Consider the following 26,552-nt stretch of genomic DNA (forward strand, 5'->3'; position numbering starts at 1 on the left):
TATTCAAGTGAGTGAGTGAGTGAGTGAGTATGGTTTAACGCCGCTTTTAGCAATATTCCAGCAATATCACGGCGGGGGAAATGGGCTTCACACATTGTACCCATGTCGGGAATCGAACCCGGGTCTTCGGCTTGACCAGCGAACGCTTTAACCACTAGGCTACCCGACCGCCCCACCTATTCAAGTACTTGCTTATAATACGTATTTGAGACTACACTACCGGGTAAAATAAAGTACCCACCCATGTTAGATGGTAGCTGAAAATAAAACAACTACGAAATGCTTATTCAATAGAGTTGTATTTGATTCGCATAGCGTTGTTGAGTTTTGGTCCTTACGTTTGGGGTGTTTCTGTTACTGTTTTCAGTCTTCAAACGTTTTGATTACGTTTGTAATGTTTTGGTCAAATCCAATTTTTAAGTGTATACTTAGTGTTGCATTGATGTGTAGATCTTGGAAAGAACGTCACAGAGAATAATTCCACATTAATCAAACAACATATTTACATATCCGGTTTAAATATTGAAATTCAGAAAGAGAACTCGATAATGTAATGAGATATATATACCAGCGGAAAAAAGTAATTGTGCTTCATATAAAGTGCTAAATGCTATGTTATTAAGAATAACAACATAATATTTGGTCATTCGTCTGACCCAGTTTTTTTTATAACAAATGTATTGACAAACCCATATCTGTTAACTGGAGACAGAGATACACGCCCTAAAAGAGGGGTGGTGTGACATCTCAATTAACAATGTCAATATCGGGTGTGGCCACTATTTGCGTTGATACAGGTCTGGAAAGGCGGCGCATTGAAGACACCAGATGATTGAAAAAAGCCTTGGGGATATTGTTCCAAATATCAACCCATGATTGGTCCAACTGAGCTAGTGTCACCGGCTGGTTCTGGTCCTGTCGTAGGCGTCCTACTATCACATCCCAGACATGTTTTGTGGGAGAGCAGTACAGCCTTGTTATGCTGCCCCAAAAGGTCTGTGGGCGGGCATTATCCTGCCGCAGCGTGACGTTACGTCCCTGCATTTGCACAAAGGGTAGAACATCATAACGAACGATGTCGTCCCGGTAGCGTACGTCAAATTGATATCAACAATCAGTTGTGTTCTCCTATAAGTTATGATGCCGCCCGATATCATTACATGGCCACCCTCAAACTAGCGATGCTGAGTAACACAAGCGTAGCTAAAACGTTCTCCTGGACGCCTGTAGATCCTCTAACGACCATCAGAGCTGTCCAGATCAAACCTGGGCTCATATGTGAACAGTATACTATCCCAGCCCTGTGTTCTGAACCCAAGAAGCTGGGCATGTGACGTTGTATCAACCTTGGAATTGTCCGACCTGTTAACATGGTAGTTTAGTATCGATTCCGTAGTTGCACCAATTGAATATGGTTGTCTTTTTAACGTAACGCCACACGTGGACGACATGCCCGTGGCAAGTCATGAGTGTTACCCTGCTAACGTATCCAAAGAGATGATATTGTGTTTCCATGAACTTCGTTTCTACCCCACTTCTGTTTTCAGCATACCCACGGCGCATATACGTGGATTTTCAGCAATCCGCGGCTTTCCGTAAGCGATATTTATAGTTTGAGTATCGATCGTTCGATCCTCAGTCCCGAGAAGATTCCGGGTTAGAATTGGTCTTCAGCAACCAATGCTTGCTGTAAGAGGTGACAATGCTTGTCGTAAGAGACTTGGTTGATGCATGTCATCGTATCCCAATAACGTGGATCGATGCTCATGATGTCAATCACTGGATTGTCTGGTCCTGACTCGATTATTTACAGACCGCCCTCATATACCTTAATTATTGCTGATTGCGGCGTTAACCAAACAAACAAACAAAAACAAGTCCATCTTCTATCGACAGATATATAACATGCGACGTAAACCTATCGTCATATAAAAGTGATAAAATGTGATTATTTCTTTCTCAAATTTTGTTTTGGTCATTAGGTGAGTGAATGGGTTGGGTGTAACCTTGTTTGTTGTTTCTTTTATTTATGGAAAAATGTGTCAGCTTATTATGGGATGGCAATACGAAGATTATAACTTTGGTGACATGTGTGGTCATTGGTGAAGTGCTACTAAACCATGCATCATGATCATGGAGATTTTGGGATTCGTACCCACGACAGGCGAGTACTAATATAATGCGTTGCAGCATCACAATACCCATCTCTGTTTTGATTTAAGCTGATGCGTAATACTTTCATGAACATGAAATCAATCAATCTATATTTACTGTCACAAAAAGCCAATTACTAAATATTGCAAGTAGAGGCGTGTACAGACTTTTCCGACGGAGCTGTACTACCGCTTGAGTCAAACTTCTGGAAATATCGCATTTTCTGGAACACTCGGTTCCTTACAAATATAGAATTTATATCCCGTCACCGCTCCGTGTCGATATTGTCAATACCATTTGTCAGAAACATATCGGATTATGTCCTATCAACTGTCGACAAACACTTCAGCTATCGACAGGAATCGAAATGTACACGTTCGCAGAAGCAACTGCCATGACAGGTACGTACCGAAACAAGCAGCCAAGTAGCTAATGCGATACTGCGTTTTTTGCGTACTCTATAAAACGGAAGTCCTTCCGTCTAACAGTTAAGTGCCATTATGCAAATGAGATTCATTTCATGGCAGTAATTGAAAGACTTGCCACAGACCCGTCGCCAGGGCAATGAATACACACCGGTTGTAGCACATTATCAATCACCAGTGAAAATATCCCCTGTCAGAACATTTTCTAATCAGCCTCCAAACAAAACAACCCAACACGATACAATGGCCACACATTCCAATGCTTTATATCAGTAAAGAACTTCTGATCTGGAACGTAGAGACTTCAAATTGTTGTCTCTCTGCGTGACTATTTCAGTCTCGGGTATGGATTGTTCCCTAACGTGATTGAGCAATCGGCGGTGTAACTACGTGTCAGTATCCGTTAAAAAAGTGAGCCAAACTAAGATGAAATGAGATGGTGTCTCAGTGACAACTTCTAAACAGCTTGTTCGCCATCAATTCTCCCAGGACAAACTAAACGGGATGGGAGATGTAGATATTTTCCGGATGGTGGGCCGCTAGGAGATCCCATTCACATCCTCAGCAAATGATGAGGAGTTACTGCCCGTGTTCACTGATCAGCTTTCCGCTTGAAGGATTCACGTGTACTGAGCTTTGTCTCGTGAATTAATCATACAAACACCGGGCATCGGAGACGCGCTACATCGCGGAGATCGTATGAAACGGGGGTAGTGACTGTGACGTCACCAAAGCGACTCTCGCGGGAATCTCAGCAATGGGACATTGGCATAAACACATCTAAACACAGCGTGACGAGGAAACATTCAAACCATGAAGCATTGTAACTTTTTTATAATCAACTGAACAGGGTCGTTATATGTGATTGTGGAAGGTTCTAAAGGGACGGATTTACACATGCTTCTGGAAATGGTTTTACCGTGGATGTTCCCTCGTCTTTGCCAATAGAGGACCTACAACATGGAGTTACTGCACCGGTCACTAGTGAGGGCGTGTTTCGCTGCTGTCATCCTTGCTGGGGGACTACTTACAGGTATGTCACGGATGTCTATAGGAGAGACAGACAGGCGTAACCTAAAGAGGTGGACAGAGACGGGTAGATAGACAGACAGTTTGACAGAGAGGGTAGATAGACAGACAGGTTGACAGAGAGGGTAGATAGACAGACAGGTTGACAGAGAGGGTAGATAGACAGGTTGACAGAGAGGGTAGATAGACAGACATGTGACAGAGGAACTATGTAGATTGTCTAAAATTGGTAGAAGTAAACACGTGTTTGCTGAAGCAGGTAGATAGACAATAGGACTGCTCCTGTAGATATGAAATATATGGAAAGACAGTGTGAGACTTGGTGTTCCAATAACGGCAGATGAATGACGATTCTAGCGATGATGAAATCCCCACGAACATAGACACTATGCTAGCGTTACATCCAGAAACACGGATTGTATTGAGGCAGTATAAGGTATAAATTTGTTATATATTTAAATGTATTTGAAATTACCAGACGGAGTTTTATACTGACGGAGTTTTATAATTACGATGATAATAATACTAAAGCTATTTGTAGAGCGCAAAATCCACATCACCGAGGGACATGCTCAGTGCGTAAATTCAGCATATGTACATACAGGTATATACAAAAGAGGGGGCAGTAAGATAATAAAAATATACACTTTCAGTTGTGGCGTTCACAAAGATATGTTTTGAGTCCAGACTTAAGCACAGTAATACTTGATGCACTTTTGAGGCTGAAGGGAAGAGAGTTTATACCATGAATATTTATGTTCTTAATAGTTAGTTTAATCAATCGCACTAATGTACTTATTCTTAACTGGAAACAGGGTTGAGAACAGGTGATTATTGTCCTTACTGTGTCAGATTTAGACTTGACCATGCCGAACATGAGTATCATTTTCTTTTGCTCTGTCAAGCATATTCACCGTTTAGGAACAACGATATCATAGAAATCAATCAGAAACAAGTTTGTACATCTAATGTCTTCAATCTCTTACTATCATTCAACTTACTATCATTCAACTTACTATCATGCCATGAACCTCGATTCATTCAATTTATTAGGATATTTTAACCTTAACTGAGGCACATCTACATTTTTGCATTATATATAAATTGTCAATGCAAGGGAATAATCAGTGTAGATTATCCACCTAATCAGGTTCTGTTTGGCGTAATGGGTACACTAGTTGTGAAAACTATATGAATGGACCACTGAAAATGTGACGACACCAGGTGTTCGCGTAAAAGATAGGCATGTCCTGCCCTACCAGTAGCACCCACGATTCACACAATTTGAGTAAATAATTAAATTTTTATTGCCTGACGCCGCACATCAATACTCAGTACAGATGGCGGCCTGTAAACAAGATCCGGGGTAGAATAGGTCTTCAGCAACTAGCTTGCCGTAAAAGGCGACCATGCTTGTCGTAAGAGGCGACTAACGGGATCGGGTGGTCAGGCTCGCTGACTTGGTTGATGCATGGCATCGTATCCCAATTGCGTGGATCGATGCTCATGATATTAATCACTGGATTGTCTGGTCCAGACTTGATTATCTACATACCGCCGTCGTTTAGCTGGAATATTGCTGAGTTCCGCGTTAAACAACAAACCAACCAACCAACCTGTAAACAAACCAGACACTTATGTGGGCGGTGAACCCAAAACTCCAGTGTCACGATACTGCGTGTTTTACTGGTTTTGATGAAACTAATGACAAGGATATGTTAATTTTGAATTACGACTGCTGTGTACAAGTGCAGAGATTCCGTAAACACCTGTCCATCCAGATGTTAGCACATTGTATCAAACATTGAAGCCAAGCAATCAAGAAGCTCGACATTCAAGCCAATGTCTAACATCCAACCATCAAGAAGTTCAACATTTCGGTAGAAGAACAACATTACAACCACACCTTGACGTCCAACCACAATGAAGTAGCAATATAACAACCACACCTTGACGTCCAGCCACCAATAAGTAGCAATATAACAACCACACCTTGACGTCCAGCCACCAAGAAGTAGCAATATAACAACCATACCTTGACGTCCAGCCACCAAGAAGTAGCAATATAACAACCACACCTTGACGTCCAGCCACCAATAAGTAGCAATATTACAACGATACCTTGACGTCCAGCCACCAAGAAGTAGCAATATAACAACCATACCTTGACGTCCAGCCACCAAGAAGTAGCAATATAACAACCACACCTTGACGTCCAGCCACCAAGAAGTAGCAATATTACAACCACACCTTGACGTCCAGCCACCAAAAAGAAGCAATATAACAACCACACCTTGACGTCCAACCACCAAGAAGTAGCAATATAACAACCACACCTTGACGTCCAACCACCAAGAAGTAGCAATATTACAACCACACCTTGACGTCCAGCCACCAAGAAGTAGCAATATAACAACCACACATTGACGTCCAGCCACCAAGAAGTAGCAATATAACAACCACACCTTGACGTCCAGCCACCAAGAAGTAGCAATATAACAACCACACCTTGACGCCCAGCCACCAAAAAGGAGCAATATAACAACCACACCTTGACGCCCAGCCACCAAGAAGAAGCAATATTACAACGATACCTTGACGTCCAGCCACCAAGAAGTAGCAATATAACAACCACACCTTGACGTCGAGCCACCAAGAAGTAGCAATATTACAACCACACCTTGACGTCCAGCCACCAAGAAGAAGCAATATAACAACCACACCTTGACGTCCAACCACCAAGAAGTAGCAATATAACAACCACACCTTGACGTCCAACCACCAAGAAGTAGCAATATTACAACCACACCTTGACGTCCATCCACCAAGAAGTAGCAATATAACAACCACACCTTGACGTCCAGTCACCAAGAAGTAGCAATATAACAACCACACCTTGACGTCCAGCCACCAAGAAGTAGCAATATAACAACCACACCTTGACGTCCAGCCACCAAGAAGTAGCAATATAACAACCACACTTTGACGTCCAGCCACCAAGAAGTAGCAATATAACAACCACACCTTGACGTCCAGCCACCAAGAAGTAGCAACATTACAACCACATCTTGACGTCCAGCCACCAAGAAGTAGCAAAATTACAACCACATCTTCACGTTCAGCCACCAAGAAGTAGCAACATTACAACCACATCTTGACATCAAACCACCAAGAAGTTGCAACATTACAACCACATCTTGACATCAAACCACCAAGAAGTAGCAACATTACAACCACATCTTGACATCAAACCACCAAGAAGTAGCAACATTACAACCACATCTTGACATCAAACCACCAAGAAGTAGCAACATTACAACCACATCTTGACATCAAACCACCAATAAGTAACAAAATAACAACCATACTTGACATCAAACCACCAAGAAGTAGAAACAGTACAACCACATCTTGACATCAAACCACCAAGAAGTAGCAACAGTACAACCACATCTTCACGTCCAGCCACCAAGAAGTAGCAACATTACACCCATACCTTGACATCAAACCACCAAGAAGTAGCAACAGTACAACCACATCTTGACATCAAACCACCAAGAAGTAGCAACATTACAACCATACTTGACATCAAACCACCAAGAAGTAGCAACAGTACAACCACATCTTGACATCAAACCACCAAGAAGTAGCAACAGTACAACCACATCTTGACATCAAACCACCAAGAAGTAGCAATATTACAACCACACCTTGGCGTCCAGCCACCAAGAAGTAGCAACATTACAACCACATCTTCACGTTCAGCCACCAAGAAGTAGTAACATTACACCCATACCTTGACGTCCAACCACCAAGAAGTAGCAATATTACAACAACACCTTGACGTCCAACCACAATGAAGTAGCAACATTACAACCACATCTTCACGTTCAGCCACCAAGAAGTAGCAACATTACAACCACATCTTCACGTTCAGCCACCAAGAAGTAGTAACATTACAACCACATCTTCACGTTCAGCCACCAAGAAGTAGTAACATTACACCCATACCTTGGCGTCCAGCCACCAAGAAGTAGCAATATTACAACCACATCTTCACGTTCAGCCACCAAGAAGTAGTAACATTACACCGATACCTTGGCGTCCAGCCACCAAGAAGTAGCAATATTACAACCACATCTTCACGTTCAGCCACCAAGAAGTAGTAACATTACACCCATACCTTGACGTCCAGCCACCAAGAAGTAGCAACATTACAACCATATCTTGACGTCCAACCACCAAGAAGTAGCAACATTACAACCATATCTTGACGTCCAACCACCAAGAAGTAGCAACATTACAACCATATCTTCACGTTCAGCCACCAAGAAGTAGTAACATTACACCCATACCTTGACGTCCAATCACAATGAAGTAGCAACATTACAACAACACCTTGACGTCCAGCCACCAAGAAGTAGCAATATAACAACCACACCCTGACGTCCAGCCACCAAGAAGTAGCAACATTACAACCATATCTTCACGTCCAGACACCAAGAAGTAGCAACATTACAACCACATCTTGACGTCCAGCCACCAAGAAGTAGCAATATAACAACCACACATGGACGTCCAGCCACCAAGAAGTAGCAACATTACAACCATATCTCGACGTCCAACCACCAAGAAGTAGCAACATTACAACCATATCTTGACGTCCAACCACCAAGAAGTAGCAACATTACAACCATATCTTGACGTCCAACCACCAAGAAGTAGCAACATTACAACCATATCTTCACGTTCAGCCACCAAGAAGTAGTAACATTACACCCATACCATGACGTCCAATCACAATGAAGTAGCAACATTACAACAACACCTTGACGTCCAGCCACCAAGAAGTAGCAATATAACAACCACACCCTGACGTCCAGCCACCAAGAAGAAGCAACATTACAACCGCATCTTGACGTCCAGACACCAAGAAGTAGCAATATAACAACCACACCCTGACGTCCAGCCACCAAGAAGAAGCAACATTACAACCACACCTTGACGTCCAGACACCAAGAAGTAGCAACATTACAACCATATCTCGACGTCCGGCCACCAAGAAGTAGCAACATTACAACCACATCTTGACGTCCAGACATCAAGAAGTAGCAACATTACAACCATATATTGACGTCCAACCACCAAGAAGTAGCAACATTACAACCATATCTTCACATCCAGCCACCAAGATGTAGCAACACTGTACCCAAAAACCCGATGTCTAACTATCAAAAAGTTAAAACTTTTAATAGAAGTTACAATATTTCAGCCAAATATAGACGCCCAACCATCAAGACGTCTGAGAAGTAGATGTACAGGAAATGTGCGTTAGCTCCTTCTTCAAAGCCCCTTGAATAATATGTTTAGGCAAATGTATATTCTCAATGTGTAGACAACCTTCCCAAATATGAAGTCATTAAATTAGAGCTAACGATATCAAGGGACATAATGATTATTAACGTCTTGGCAAAATATGTTCATCTATCCTTCCTTTTAATAAATGTGTTGTCACATGATTGGTATATTCGTATATGTTTGTATTTAAAACTAATATTTTGACGTGTTTTAAAATGCGCTTTCGTGTGTAATGATAACCTCTGTGGCCTCTCGTCACTGAATAAACAGCTTCACAGATTACCACATGACAGCCATATCTAGACATTCCAACCACTGTCAACTTTGCAGCAAAACCCTGACGTCCAATGGTGGGCAGATATAAAGTTGCAATATTTGTATTATCATTTGGCCTCACAATCGATGTGCAATCGATGTGATTATGTGGATTATTATTTAACAACATCAACTCAATTCCACATTGTCATCCAATACCGCAGAGTCAGGGCCCTTCCTGACAAAGTAACACAAACACTGGTCCCTGTGACTGAAAAATCAATAATGCAAACCTGATTATAATTATCTATTTAATTCCGAATGCAAATCACCTGTTATGGTTATTTCAATAAACGTATTAAGTGTGAAATACCAAACATTGCACCGGTAAAGAATCTTGCAGATGGGACTTCTATCGAGCTGTCCGAAAAGCTAAATATGTCTCTAATCACTGATATGAATATATCAACTATGTACTACTAGAAAATCAATCATCTTTTGCAAAATCATTATAGTAAAATGCCAGGAGAGGTCAATCACACACGCACGCACGCACGCACGCACGCACGCACGCACGCACGCACGCACACACACACACACACACACACACACACACTCACGCCTCCACCTTGTCTTGTATTTGTATCACGTGTTGGGAGGCCGAACACCACTTCGTATCATCCATTCATTTTAGTTGTCATAATTATTTTTCATTTAACGGCCTAAGGAATCTTGTTAGTAAGATATATGTTTGGTCACTCACAAATCACAACTCGTCAGCACTAGGAGCACTGTGTGCCGTACCGCTTGTGTATGTAACATGTTGACGGTCCAACGTCGTATTCGAACGCCTCACCTTTCCGCGAACACCTGGTATCATCACTATTTGATAATGATTCATAAACACATACTTGTCATATAGTCGGAATTGTACAATAGACTCTTTGGAAAAGGAAAGGGTTTTGTCGCTTTTATTGAGGTCATCTTTTATATGCTGGCATTGTGATTCTTCACAATTCATTTGCAATGCTTTCAGGTGACGGAGCGACATTTCCTCTCACCTATCAGTTCATCAACAATCTGACCTGCTATGACTGTGCGGAGAACACGAAGGATTCCAACAACTACTGGGACCCCTTCACGCCCTGCCAGAGCAACCTCACTGCCGTGCCACTGAGGCACTGTCACGCTACAGACAAGTACTGTAAGGTAGGCCACACTGTCACGCTACAGACAAGTACTGTAAGGTAAGCTACACTGTCACGCTACAGACAAGTACTGTAAGGTAGGCCACACTGTCACGCTACAGACAAGTACTGTAATGTAAGCCACACTGTCACGCTACAGACAGGTACTGTAAGGTAAGCCACACTGTCACGCTACAGACAAGTACTCTAAAGTAAGCTACACTGTCACGCTACAGACAAGTACTGTAAGGTAAGCTACACTGTCACACTACAGACACGTACTGTAAGGTAAGCCACACTGTCACGCTACAGACAGGTACTGTAAGGTAGGCCACACTGTCACGCTACAGACAGGTACTGTAAGGTAAGCCACAATGTCACGCTACAGACAAGTACTGTAAGGTAAGCTACACTGTCACGCTACAGACAAGTACTGTAAGGTAGGCCACACTGTCACGCTACAGACAAGTACTGTAAGGTAGGCCACACTGCCACGCTACAGACAAGTACTGTAAGGAAGGCCACACTGTCACACTACAGACAAGTACTGTAAGGTATCCCACACTGTCACGATACAGACAAGTACTGTAAGGTAAGCTACACTGTCACGCTAAAGATAAGTACTGTAAGGTAAGCTACACTGTCACGCTACAGACAAGTACTGTAAGGTAAGCTATACTGTCACACTACAGACAAGTACTGTAAGGTAAGCCACACTGTCACGCTACAGACAGGTACTGTAAGGTAGGCCACACTGTCACGCTACAGACAAGTACTGTAAGGAAGGCCACACTGTCACACTACAGACAGGTACTGTAAGGTATCCCACACTGTCACGCTACAGACAAGTACTGTAAGGTAAGCTACACTGTCACGCTACAGATAGGTACTGTAAGGTAAGCCACACTGTCACGCTACAGACAAGTACTGTAAGGTAAGCTACACTGTCACGCTACAGACAAGTACTGTAAGGTAGGCCACACTGTCACGCTACAGACAAGTACTGTAAGGTAGTCCACACTGTCACGCTACAGACAAGTACTGTAAGGTAGGCCACACTGTCACACTACAGACAAGTACTGTAAGGTAGGCCACACTGTCACGCTACAGACAAGTACTGTAAGGTAGGCTACACTGTCACGCTACAGACAAGTACTGTAAGGTATCCCACACTGTCACGCTACAGACAAGTACTGTAAGGTAAGCTACACTGTCACGCTACAGACAAGTACTGTAAGGTAAGCAACACTGTCACTACAGACAAGAACTGTAAGGTAAGCCACACTGTCACACTACAGACAAGTACTGCAAGGTTAGCCACACTGTAACACTACAAACAAGAACTGTAAGGTAGGCCACACTGTCACACTACAGACAAGTACTGTAGGGTAAGCCACACTGTCACGCTACAGATAAGTACTGTAAGGTAAGCTACACTGTCACGCTACAGACAAGTACTGTAAGGTAAGCTATACTGTCACACTACAGACAAGTACTGTAAGGTAAGCCACACTGTCACGCTACAGACAGGTACTGTAAGGTAGGCCATACTGTCACGCTACAGACAAGTACTGTAAGGAAGGCCACACTGTCACACTACAGACAAGTACTGTAAGGTATCCCACACTGTCACGCTACAGACAAGTACTGTAAGGTAAGCTACACTGTCACGCTACAGATAGGTACTGTAAGGTAAGCCACACTGTCACGCTACAGACAAGTACTGTAAGGTAAGCTACACTGTCACGCTACAGACAAGTACTGTAAGGTAGGCCACACTGTCACGCTACAGACAAGTACTGTAAGGTAGTCCACACTGTCACGCTACAGACAAGTACTGTAAGGTAGGCCACACTGTCACGCTACAGACAAGTACTGTAAGGTAGGCCACACTGTCACGCTACAGACAAGTACTGTAAGGTAGGCCACACTGTCACGCTACAGACAGGTACTGTAAGGTATCCCACACTGTCACGCTACAGACAAGTACTGTAAGGTAAGCTACACTGTCACGCTACAGACAAATACTGTAAGGTAAGCAACACTGTCACTACAGACAAGAACTGTAAGGTAAGCCACACTGTCACACTACAGACAAGTACTGCAAGGTTAGCCACACTGTAACACTACAAACAAGAACTGTAATGTAGGCCACACTGTCACACTACAGACAAGTACTGTAAGGTAAGCCACACTGTCACACTAAATACAAGTACTGTAAGGTAGGCCACACTGACACATTGCAGACAGGTACTGTAAGGTAGGCCACACTGACACACTGCAGACAGGTACTGTAAGGTAAGCCATACTGTGACAAGTGATGTAAGGTAAGCCACAATGTGACAAGTGCTGTAAGGTAAGCCACACTGTCACAATACAGACAAGTACTGTTAGGTAAACCACACTGTCACACTATAGACAAGTATTGTAAGGTAAGCCATACTGTGACAAGTGATGTAAGGTAAGCCACAATGTGACAAGTGCTGTAAGGTAAGCCACACTGTCACAATACAGACAAGTACTGTTAGGTAAACCACGCCGTTAAGTTACAGATGAGTACCATAAGGTCAATACAAGCTGGTCAATAATTTAGGGCCATAACGAAGTAGTTAATGTAGTGCATTGTTTGAGTAGTTCATTGCAAGTGGATTTGGTCTTTTGAGGTTGTTTGTGTATGAGTGAGTTGAACATGATAGGTTCCAGCTATATGACGGCGGTCTGTGTATAATCGAGACAATCCAGTGATTGACATCCGATGCCGTTTGTCGCCTCTTACGGCAAGCATGGGTCGCTGAAACCTATTCTACCCCGGATCTTCGCCCGGGTTGAACGGGGTAGAGGTCAAAATGGACACAGAAATGGAAAAAAACAACTACCGAGCAGTCATTAAGTTATTGTTATTTAATATGGGGAAAAGTGCCCTAGCTGTTCCACTGTTAAACGTTGGGCAGCTATGTTTGAGGCTGGGAGAACAAGCCTTGGTGATAACCCAAGGTCTGGACGTCCATCAATGAAGTTCAATCTAGGAGATAGAAAAACTCATACTGTCATTATAGACGTATTACCATTGCTGAACTTGAGGAAAACACAGGTCCAACTCATGTATCCATTGAAACTACTATTCATAAACATTTACAGATGAATAGGATATCTGCTTGTTGGGTGCCAAATTTCTAAATTTTGATCGTAAGGAAAGAAAAGAACTGACATCGACTTGCAAAGGCTGCTGTGCGACAATGTGGGTTCGAAGAGCTTCCTCACCCTCCATACTAGCCAGACCTGGCACCAAGTGATTTCCACTTGATTCCTTAACTGAAAGAACACCTTCGTTGAAAGCGCTTTGACGACAACGATGACCTCAAAGCTGCCGTGAATGGGTATTTCAGAGTGGCTTCAGAAAACTTCTTCCTGACTGGAATTGAAAAGCTTCACTATCGATATAAGAAGTGTATTGAAAATAGTACATAGCTTGCATTTTAAGCAAGTCCACTTAGCTTCCGGTACATAGCTTGCATTTTAAACCAGTCCACCAAGCTAATAGTACATAGCTTGCATTTTAAACCAGTCCACCAAGCTAATGGTACATAGCTTGCATTCTAAACCAGTCCACCAAGCTAATAGTACATAGCTTGCATTCTAAACCAGTCCACCAAGCTTATGGTACATAGCTTGCATTCTAAACCAGTCCACCAAGCTAATGGTACATAGCTTGCATTCTAAACAGTCCACCAAGCTAATGGTACATAGCTTGCATTCTAAACCAGTCCACCTAGCTAATGGTACATAGCTTGCATTTTAAACCAGTCCACCAAGCTAATGGTACATAGCTTGCATTCTAAACTTGTCCACCAAGCTAATGGTACATAGCTTGCATTCTAACCCATTCTATGAAGCTAATAGTACATAGCTTGCATTCTAAACCCGTCCACCAAGCTAATAGTACATAGCTTGCATTCTTAATTTGTCCACCAAGCTAATAGTACATAGCTTGCATTCTAAACCAGTCCACCAAGCTAATAGTACAGAGCTTGCATTCTAAACCATTCTACCAAGTTAATAGTATATAGCTTGCATTCTAAACCATTCTACCAAGTTAATAGTACATAGCTTGCATTCTAAACCATTCTACCAAGTTAATAGTACATAGCTTGCATTCTAAACCAGTCCACCAAGCTAATAGTACATAGCTTGCATTCTAAACCATTCTACCAAGTTAATAGTACATAGCTTGCATTCTAAAGTCTTGTTATGGTAATGTAAGTCCATGAAGTACTTACTACTAAATATATTTTGTTTTAGTAGCCTTTGTGTCACTATCCCCGGGCAAGAAAACACTGTGCTGTGAGTCATGGCAGTTTGTGTCACCATGAATCTTATTTTAGTCGAACAAAAAGCCATGTCATTATTTTCAAACGACAAGCATATGCATTGTATCGGTTTCATTACAAACAGTCGGGAAGCGGTCCAATAAATTATTTATCTTTCAATACAGTTTGATTGATTATTTTTTTTATTCACATGATTTACGTGTTTTAATGGACTGCCAGAGTTGACAGCTTGAGACGATTTATTAGACAACTGAATCCCATGTAATTTAACAAATGTGAACTATTGTCAGTGAGAGATATCGTATGTTTCATAAATAACGACTGTAAACACTCAACGATAAGCGACTATGCTTGTCGTAAGAGGCGACTGACGGGATCGGATGGTCAGGCTCGCTGACTTGGTAGATGCATGTCATCGATCCCAATTGCGGGGCTCGATGCGCATGATGGCAATCACGGAATTGTCTGATCCAGACTCGATTATATACAGACCGCTGTCATAATGTAAAGGTTTTGTTTGAAATTGGATACGTGAGAATTGATTGTGTTATGTTGAACAGCGTCCTTGTATTGTGAACAACTGGCTTCAAACCTTGGTTTACGACACGATGGCTTACAATTTAATCAGGCTACATTTCGTTTCACAAGGCTACATCTCGTAGGCGTTCCGGGCTGGCCCACAACGTAAGCTTGTCGTAATAGGACACTAAATGGATCGCATCCGTGAAGATCCGGCTGCGAACAGATCTTCAGCAACCCATGCTTTGTCGTAATAGGCGACTAACGCGATCGGATGGTCAGACTCGCTGACTTGATTGATGCTTGTCATCGTATCCCAACTGCGTGGATCGATGCTCATGATGTCAATCACTGGATTGTCTGACTGGATTTTTTACAGACCGCTGTCACATAGCTGGAATATTGCTGAGTGCGGCGTAAAACAGCAAACAAACAAACTTAATGGATCGGGTAATCAGGCTCGGTGACGTGGTTGATAACGTGTCATCATTCCCCTTGTCATCACTGGTGCTCATAATATCAATCACCGGTTTGTCTCCCCCAGATTATTTACAGGCAGCCGTCAGCTAGAATATTGCCGAGTGCCTCGTTAAGCTACACAGAAACCAGACTACAAGGGTTACACTATTACCAGATGCGGTCACCTTGAACATAAGTTTCAGTTACAATGTAATTGTAAGTTACAAAAGTATTGTAGGCTCAGGCCACACTTGGTTCTGAATCACTTTCCGCCCTTCGTAAATATATGATTATCCTTCGATATTCTTTGGCCCGGCGCGTCGTATCATGATTATACAGTGTAATGGTGTTATGACATGTCCACAGTCTTGGTATCAACCCTTGATTCTGTGTCATTACACTAAATCTGCCATTGAGGTAGCGTTGGAATCCTCTTTCGTAAGAACAAATTGAAATGTATGTCACCTTCAATGTGAAGTTGAATAGAGAAGGTGTTACTAGTGCTCTTGTGGGCCCGGGATATGCATCGTTTAAGAAATAAGAAAAAAAACATTAACAATTCATGATCTATGATCGTGGGTTCGAATCACAGGTTTCAAGGTTTGTCAGCACTATACCCGTGCTCGAAGGTTTAACCATAGTAGTAAGCGGTAACAATCCGTTTTTTCCCGTAGCAGAACAATACGAAACATTACAGTTAATAACAATCCATTATAACCCGTTACTTATAGCTGAGCAATGCAAAACATTGCAGTTAATAACAATCTGTTATAACTCGTTATATGTACCCGAACAATGCAAAATATTGCAGTTAATAACAATCTGTTATAACTCGTTACATTTACCCGAGCAATGCAAAATATTGCAGTTAATAACAATCTGTTATAACTCGTCACATGTACCCGAACAATGCAAAACATTGCAGTGAATAAAAATCTGTTATAACTCGTTACATTTACCCGAACAATGCAAAATATTGCAGTTAATAACAATCCGTTATAACTCGTTACATGTAGCTGAACAATGCAAAAGTTACAGTTAATAACAATGCGTTATAACCCGTTACTTATAGCTAAACAATGCAAAATACTGCAGTTAATAACAATCCGTTATAGCTCGTTACATGTAGCTGAACAATGCAAAAGTTACAGTTAATAACAATGCGTTATAACCCGTTACTTATAGCTAAACAATGCAAAATACTGCAGTTAATAACATCCGTTGTTACCCGTCACTTATTGCGGAACCATTATAGTTAATATCAATCCGGCGTTACCCGTTACTTCTAGACTGTAAGGCCACACAACTGTATGACTAGAGATATGACTTGAACGTTCCCTTTTAGTCGAGCAATAGTCCAGCAGCTCAGCCTTTGTCTAAATCCCACATTGTTCGAGGTACGATCGAGCATGCTCTTTCCACGAAAATTTCAAAGAGGGTCATTGATTTTTGACCAAGGTTACAACATTCAAAATCTTAGCAAAGCTTCCAAAAGAATAATTATGTCCGATGCGATTCCCTATATTGATTTGTACTATATTTTATATTACTTTGGACCTTGTCATGTACTTTGAGCTTCACAAAACACAACATTGTTCTTGATAACAACATGGAACGATGCGATTGTATCGCATTTATTTAATTTACTACCAGACATGCAATAAATATTTGACTTTGCAGTTACGTGCACTTAAACCTAAAGCAATTCCATTACTGCACACTCATGTCAAGCACAGCACAGGTTGATTTAGGGGACCAGTTTAGCGTCTGTGACATGGAAAACGCAACGAAAACAAAAGCGTCACCAGTTTGTGTATCTCGCGACTATCTGGACACGATTCCCCACTTATCGTGGTTGATAAGTCCTTGCGGTGGAAGCGGGCAAGGGAAACATGTATTGACACTAAGTGCCTGACCACGTGTTTGCAACTCCTCGTCTCGGGGGAGACTCTTGCGAATGACATTGATTGAATCGTATGACCTCATAGCAGTTACGTTTAACCATTTGTGGTAATCTGCACTTAGTTTAAATGATCCTGGACAGGTAACCATGGTAGAATAGCGTTTCACATGTGGCTGGCTCATTGCTCATTGCTATAATTGCTATCCAAATCGTGGCTACTAATCGATAAGAAGTTGATCGGCTTTAATGATGATTAAGTAGATAGAGTCAGGCCTGGGTCTATTTTTACGGATATCGACGCATAGTGTTCAAATATTTACTCTCGCACTTCACCTGTCCTGTTTTATTATATACAGTCAAACTGTTTTGGACGTTTAAAGTTAATATTTGCTTAAGGACCTGACACTCTGGATAAGTGGTCTTCCTGGGCCTCAAATAACTAAAATAGAAATTTCTGTTATGGACATTCTGACATCAATACAGCTACCTCAGCCGTCAGTGGATCGAGGGCACTGGTGACCCAGTCATCTAAGACACTACAAATCGCTGCTCAGAGTTGCCTCCCTTAGACGTGACAGAAACCTATGACTTTGAGTTCGAGTCTCAGATTTGCCCTGATTATGTGTCTAGTCAAATCCTTTTTCGTTAAGACCAAAGACCTGCATCACTACGTGTTGTTCTCCCACATCTCACTAACACGTCATGATATACGGGTAATTGATGTACTGTTCAAAGCAGCGTTAAACTCGCTGACCCATCCACAACTATCACCTGAAGGGCGGGTTTCTCTTTTGCGAGCCAAAGTTAACCATGATTCACGAGTGGGTATCTATGAATGGGTTCAAATTTCCGTCAGGGGATTTTAAGATCAACATGGCAGAAGAGACTATTCCAAAACTGGCACCCTCCGTCAATCCGTTATTCCAAGCATATTTATTACATTAAACGTTAGATTGTTAATAATATTGATAAAACAGTCTTATCTTAGTTTCCGTGCTAAACTTGTATAAAGGAATACTGAGTTATGCAAGAGTATAATTTAATACTGTTTATCCATGTATCTTGGACATCGGCTGATGGCTTATAGTGACTTTAACGCTATAATAGTGCAATGAAGACACAGATGTCTTATAAACATTGCATGATGCATAGTCCAATTTTCTTACGGTGTATTGTATGATCCCATTATTGTGACATTAACATATTATTTCCATCTTGCTGGATATCAACTGCGGGGGGAAAGAAAGTATACACCCATGTGTGATGGTGGTTAAAAAGAAACAATCAAGAAATGGTTATTCGATAGTAATGTGTTTGATACGGGGAGCATAGTTGTGTCTTGGACCTTAAGTTTACAGCGATTGTTTTCAGCTATGTCACGTTTTGAGAAGGTTTGTAATTTGTTGGTCAATAATTGACCTAACAGTACAAAAAAATATACTATTCCCCATTTTGGTTTAATAACCGTCAACATACTATTAAAAGGTAATCATTAACTAACTACTGATCTCCATGAAAAATATAATGAGTATGTTTATGTTGTAGACTTTTTCACTTTTCATCCAAACATAGATATAGATTTCTTCTTTTTTTATTCTTGCGTAAATGAAATACACCACACATTCCGAACCAGTCTAATATACAATTACCGTTATTTGCATTCTCGATCCAATACCATTTAATTGAAACGTGTAGGAAATCGATGCAATTTCCATTGATTAGTGATTTGTATAGGAAATGGATCTCAACCATGTAATTGTCATCCAGCTCAGGTCAGCCGGTGTGCAGGGTACTCCTTGTGTCCAAGTAATGTTTTGTTTGAATTATCTGATACCTATCGCCTATAGGAATTATTCACGTTCTGGTCGAAAAGACCTCCATTATCGTGAATAATTAATTGATATATTTATCTGAATTAGGTTCATTAGTTCTACTTGATCAAATGTCATTTCATTGAAACCGAATCCACCTTCTTTAATCAATTCAGTCTAACTTATGAGAGGTACTTTGACAAATAATATTGGTATTTTTGAAACCGTTGACCGATGTAGTTCATATAAACTGCTGGGCAAAAGAATGTAAGCACTTATGTTTGGTGAAACAAACAAGAAATGGTCATTCAATGGTGATATCGATACATTTGATACAGTAACTTGTATCTTACTTGTTTTGGGGTCTTACGTATACAGTGTTTCGGCGACTGCTTTCAGACTAGTAACGTTTTGATAACATTTGTAATCTTTGGGCCAAATCCAATTTTCAAGTGTATACTTTCTTTTGAATTAAATGAATAATCGATACATTAAATAAGGTGTATAATTTCAACTAATATTTTCTCTGACAAATGTTGTTTCTGTGACAGAAATAGTTATCTGCATTTAGCGTGGCTTTGTTGTAGTTTATAATTGATCATTTTGCACGAGGACATCACGGAACTGACTTACTTCTCCGGGGAAAGGTAATGGCAATCGAACGTTCCCATTATTTGTAGAGCATTATGAAGATCTAAACTCAATTAGCGAAGAACTGCCCTTGTTTTATACGGTCCATAAAACACTTTGTTATGTTTAACACATCTACAGGATATGTTGGTTGTGTAAGCAAGCTTTTTGCCTTTCTATTCAAGATACGCATGTAACGACAGAAAGTGCCTTAGAACTTATCTACACATAACCAGGGCTGGCAAAGGTTACTGAACAGAGGCAATATTGAATTATATGTGTCGGAAAAATAGTTTCTTCTCTTTCGATTCACGACATTCAGTATGACTTTCAACATGTACATAAACACTCTCTGAAAGAGTGTATGGATTTTTCATTCCATGTTCGTTTTGCACTATAAAATGCGGGAAATGCGTCACTTTAGGAGTAAAAGTTAAAACACCACTTAATTGACCAATTTCCATGTGTACATTTGATGTTTAACGTCGCTCTCAGCAGTATTCCAGTTGTATGACGGCGGCGATTTCGATTTTCAAACAGGCAATATTATTTGTAAATCTTAAACTTGGTCAATACCATGATATGACCACCCTACCTTTAAAATCAATATAAAATCCATTCTCACACACGCATGAAAGACTGATTGATATGACCTATTGACAATGTTTGACGTATTTGTATTGAAAGTACATGTTCGAGTTTTTAAGTGACAGGAAAATAAAAAGTCTTTAATACCTTTAAGTAAAAGTGATTGATACCCAACTGTACGGCATGGCACGGAATATTAATACGAATTAGATTTTCTATTGTCGGATACCGCAAACTACTTCCTGTATGGCCATACTCTTGCACATATTCCTGTCCTTGTGGTGTTGGCAGTTGTAACATTCTTTGCATGACATTTTCCTCTTCCAACGTGTTCGTGGATGACAGGCTTTGACGCTGCTGCTACAGTTTAAGGAACTTTATAATACATAAAAGGCCCTCTATCAACTTTTCTGTGAAAAATGTAGCTTCTTAAGTAAATAAAGCCTTTACATGTTCACAAGACATCTCTGCCAAATGCAGAATCGGTTGTAAAATTCCGACCATACAAAAAAGCATGAGGGTATGAGGAACTCGTAAGGGTTCTGGTCCAGTGCGCCATGCTTGTCGTAAGAGCACACTAAACCGGGGATCAGGTGAAGGTGAGGTGAAATGGGGTTTAACGTCGCGTCCAAGATTATTGCACTTATATAGCGACGTGCATGCACGTGTGTGTCTGTGGCTGCTTGTACTAGTCCGGACTGATGCCGATTTATAGTGCTAGCTCACTGAGAAACCATGCCGCAGTTTAACATGAATACCCCACTCAGACACGGTAAACTGACTCTGAGCCGACTAGTCCTTGTTTTAGCCCCTTAATGTCGAGCGCCAGACAAGATAACAACAAATACCATCTTTTAACGTCTTTTGGTATGACGCGGCCGGGGATCGAACCCCGGACCTTCCGCTCTCCGGGCGGACGCTCTACCACAAGACCACGAAACCGGGGATCAGGTGCCCAGGCTAAGAGACTTATCTGTTATAGTTTTAAGATGGCTTGGATCGTTGCTCATGATATTAACCTATAGTTTGTTTAGTCCTGATTTGACGTTATACATACCGCTAGAAAATAAGATAAATCACATATTGCCCTATTGGTACAATCCTTTGTGAGTGAAGGTCGAGGTCACGGCACATCTGACCCCCGAAACATAATACCATCGCATTTGTCATAATTTGATGGAAAACATTTTTTCACAGTAAGTTTTAACCACAGATAAGGTAAAAGTTTTAAAACTGTGATATGAGATACCATTCGTACAATAGCCACCAGAGAAACTGACGTCACTAAACCGTTATTTTTCCCCTAAACATCAGTGTTTATTACCGTCAGTGCCACAGGGGTATTCATATTTGTATCACTAAATCCTATCTTTAGTCGTAAGTAGGGAAATTTGCGTACCTTAATTGACACTTTGTACGCTTTATTAACGACATAGCTTCTTCTTTGTTCCAGTAAACTCATCAGGGGCTTTCGCAAACTGTTTAATTAGTCGTATTGATATATTACGTATTACATGTCTTTTCTTCCGAAATACTGCATCGCAATTCGCTATGCATAGTTGCGTCACATGGTCCTTCCAGATCCCCTAGTCCTGGGTTCGAATCCTAGATTGCTCCAAGTTATGATCCTTTATCAACAGTGGGCAGCATCATTCTCGTGTTTGCTTTCACAAAGTGAACACTTACGACCTGTGTCAATTTCGGTTTTCCTCCTGTTTTAAAGGAAGCCAGGGAACGCTATCTAAATTTGGAAGATCTGAAGTAATACGTGGCCTCAATGCATAACAATGGAATTCCCTTTCTGCACTTAGAACCAGATAATACAGATTTATAGAAAATATCCGTGCTAAAACATAGCACGATAACGTGAGCCTCGTTGTGGAATAAACAGCGATAGGAATGACCGCATCCATATTATCATTCGTTATCACTCGTCTCTTTCCGTTACCTGCAAGAAGACATTCAGCTCGTCCCGGAATGACACGAGTGGTCCCGAATGTCATTGTATGACTAACATATCTCACATATACCTTGTGTCTTCCAGGTGGAGCGCGTGACGGTCAAAGGGATGACAATCAGCATAAACAGGGACTGCACCGCCGAATGCAAGTATGGCTGCAGAGCCATCGGCTACGGCGTCACACAAATCAGATGTATATCCTGTTGTAGAGAAAACGCCTGCAACACCGACAACGTGGGCAGTAGGACAAGATTGAGTCTAACGACGTTAGCAACAATGATGTGTTTATATTTCACAGTGACCCACGTGGTGAGGTAGCGTACAAGACTGTACGTCACAACTGCGAAAACAGAGGTCAAAGGAAAAGGTTCTTTCGACGAGGGCATTTTAACAGTGTATAAGTGTGTTACATACGTAACATGACCTTGACATTTCACAAAGGAAACGCACTTCCGTAGCAGCCAACAGGTGTATTTCAAGGTTTAGTCAATAGAATACAAATGCATGGTACATTGTGAAAATATATAGTACAAGCTAAGACAATCAGGATGTGTTTGCATCAAACAGTGTCATTTTCATTTAAAGGGAAGTTTTCTTTAATTACATAATGTAAGATATACATGCCATCACCGTCTTCTTGATCTAAATATAATTGCCACCTCGTGCTAGGTTTTCTAAATTAGAGTATCTGACATATTTCTGTTGCTAAAATCCTTCGTGGTGTAATATGTAATGTCGCAATAAGGACAGAAAGTGGCACAGTATTATTTGTAACTTCGCAAACATCAATAAATTGTGCCCTAACATCTTCCCCAGGCAAGGGAGTTAACTGATTATAAAAGTCACGTGGAAACTGGACTTTTATAGTCAGTTGACCCCCTTGCCTCGGGAAGATGTTAGGCGTGCCAGAATCTTTGATCCTAGGTTCGAATCCCCGATTCGCCAAGATTATAGTGGATCTAGGTTTTCCATGGCCAGCACCAAACCCGTGCTCATGGTGGATTATTTGAGACTTCGGGTTTTGCTCCCACACCATGCTGGCACGCCGTGATAGAACTGAAATACTGTTCAAAGAGGTCTTTAACCATAGCCACTCATCCTCTTTCGTTAGGGGCGGTGGGGTAGCCTAGTGGTTTAAGCGTTCGCTCGTCACGCAGAAGACCCGGGTTCGATTCCCGACATGGGTACAATGTGTGAAGCAAATTTCTGGTGTCCCCCGCCGTGATATTGCTGGAATATTGCTAAAAGCGGCGTAAAACCATACTCTCTCTCTCCTCTTTCATGTGAATGTGAATTGACAGAGGTTACTCTTGCAACTGCTCTCTCGTCTACAGACGAAATATGACCTTCTTGTTCGATCTACACATACAGCGAAACATTAGCAATTCGAAGTCTTGTGGACCATCGAACATCAGTTGAGCTATGGGTATTTCGAGACAAGCCGACTGTCGATATTTGGTAACGATGAAGCTTCAGCCGGGACGACATAGTTAGATCATCACAAACAACATATCGACGTAAGGGAGGTTGACAAGGTTTCCAGTTACACTTCACCACCTTTAAACGTTTAGATGCAGCAGATAGTGCTATGTCAATCTGGATGCATGACGTACATAGAAAACTTTTTACTTTTGTCATTTCGATGTTAAAGGTAGATATCATTTAAAGGTAGCCATCGAGTCATTCCAAAATTCTAGAAGACCTAAAGTAACACGTGACCTAAGTACGTCACAATGGATGTTCCTTTCAGCACACGAAACCAATATTATGTCTGCTACGTTCTTTTGTAAGAATACCACTGTGGGAAAAACAAATAGCATGATAAAATAAACCTCGTTTCAGAATTAAGCAGCCCTTGGAAATAGCGCTCGATGACTACCTATAATATATATTCGTAAGGGGGTCATGGAAGAGTACATAAAGCATCCTTAATAAATAATTAGACTGTATATATGAATATGATGCACTTGTTAAATTATCCGCATATTTAAGAACATGAATGTACCAATTATCAACTATTTTCATGCATTATGTATTTGCGATACATGATCATTTACGATCATTTGCCAAAATGGACACTGAGATTTCACTGAGAAGATAAACACAAACCGTGGATGCTTACAACAGTTGTGTTGAAGGGAAGGCTCTATAGCAATACATGTCTTCGCCCATCATCTACCGTGTGACCAGTGTCTCCGATTCATGTCTCTTTGTACCGATTGTCAGTAGTCCATAGTTCCATTCAAATGTGTATAGTATCCTAAAAAAACAATGTCATGATTAGATTAGTGCATTGAAACTATGCCAATCCAGAAACCCCGGAAGATCGACATTTAATTCCGTTACAATAATTTGTCATTTGGAACATTACCGTCCAATTAATAGGGTTTCCCTGTAGTCACTATCAGTCTAATTTATTGGAACACACCAGTACGACACGTATATTGTATATATAGGTCAGTGATAATATATGAAACTGATTTATGTGATATAATAAAATCAGACCATGTCGAAAGTTGTTGGGTTTCTTTCTGCGAACGCACTCACATGTATACAGACACCAAACACAAATGCACACACTCTCACACACACACTCGCTGAGACAAATACACTGTAATATACTGAGGCAAATACAGACACACACTCAGACAAATACAGACACACACTCAGACAAATACAGACGCACACTTAGACAAATGCACACATAACCTGAGACAAATACACTGTAATATACTGAGACTAATACAGAAACAATGAGACAAATACAGACACACACTTAGACAAATACAGACGCACACTCAGACAAATGCAGACGCACACTCAGACAAATACAGACGCACACTCAGACAAATACAGACGCACACTTAGACAAATGCAGACGCACACTTAGACAAATACAGACGCACACTCAGACAAATACAGACGCACACTCAGACAAATACAGACGCACACTTAGACAAATGCAGACGCACACTTAGTCAAAACAGACGCACACTCAGACAAATGCAGACGCACACTCAGACAAATGCAGATGCACACTTAGACAAACACAGACGCACACTGAGACAAATACAGACACACTCAGACAAATACAGACGCACACTCAGACAAATACAGACACACACTCAGACAAATGCACACATAACCTGAGACAAATACAAAAAATCACACTGAGATATACTGAGACCAAGTGGTGAGAGGTATATATACATTATATGTTGTGATGAGCAGCAGATTAACAATAACAACAACGGGTAACGGATGTTAAGTAGCACACAGATAATTGGATGAAGCCAGATGTACATTAAAACCACCAAAATGACACACAGGTAATGAAGCCAGATATTCAGTGAGAATTAACAAGTTAAACAATCTGATACGAATTAAATGCTTGAACAAGCTAACAGGGTCTAATCAAAAATACATATACACAAACACAGACACATACACACACACAGATCTCTCTCACACACACACACACACACACACACACAGGCACACACACACACACACTGAGGCAAATGCTCATGTTAATGTTTAGTGTTATATGGCTTCAAAGGCTGGCTCGCTGGCACCTGGAGATCAATGTTCAACTGCCTCCCACGTTGTGCACTGACGTCGATAATGCAAATGTCTTCATGAAAGTGGCAACCTGAATTACATTTGCTTCAACAGTAAATTGTTTACGTCTTCAGTTGGTGATTGAATACACAGGTTTATCCTATTTGTTTATACCTTTACCTTGGGGTTGGGTGATATTTTCTTGTTTGGGGCCTATTAAGTTGCTATTCTGGGTTTGATTTCCTTATGTACGGTAAGTATTTATATTTCTTTTTCTTCTCTCATTGCCAATCAGTTCTGTTCAACCCTGGAAGACTTTGGATTTAACGTAGAGATGGGTGGGTTAGTCCTTTGTAGTTAACTAAATACAGGTGCATCCTCATTA

The 26,552-nt window shown here is 41.2% G+C and overlaps 1 protein-coding gene across 1 annotated transcript; it reads left to right on the top strand.

The window, feature by feature from the left end:
* Window positions 1-2,807: 2,807 nt before the first annotated feature.
* LOC124138025 lies at window positions 2,808-25,105 on the top strand. The gene is made up of 3 exons (XM_046504539.2): window positions 2,808-3,612; window positions 10,258-10,430; window positions 22,691-25,105. Exons 1-3 carry the CDS (start codon window positions 3,540-3,542, stop codon window positions 22,922-22,924), a joined length of 480 nt encoding a protein of 159 aa, XP_046360495.2. The 5' UTR covers window positions 2,808-3,539; the 3' UTR covers window positions 22,925-25,105.
* The last annotated feature ends 1,447 nt before the right edge of the window (window positions 25,106-26,552 follow it).

Source organism: Haliotis rufescens, unplaced genomic scaffold, assembly GCF_023055435.1.
Source record: "Haliotis rufescens isolate VD_foot unplaced genomic scaffold, xgHalRufe1.0.p SCAF_40, whole genome shotgun sequence".
NCBI classification, from domain to species: Eukaryota; Metazoa; Mollusca; class Gastropoda; order Lepetellida; family Haliotidae; genus Haliotis; species Haliotis rufescens.

Excerpts from the sequence above, each read along its gene's own strand:
- LOC124138025 (XM_046504539.2), top strand. The coding sequence starts at position 3,540 with ATGGAGTTACTGCACCGGTCACTAGTGAGGGCGTGTTTCGCTGCTGTC. Across the intron at positions 3,613-10,257 it reads TGCTGGGGGACTACTTACAG|GTGACGGAGCGACATTTCCT; the intron begins GTATGTCACGGA and ends CAATGCTTTCAG. Across the intron at positions 10,431-22,690 it reads CTACAGACAAGTACTGTAAG|GTGGAGCGCGTGACGGTCAA; the intron begins GTAGGCCACACT and ends TGTGTCTTCCAG.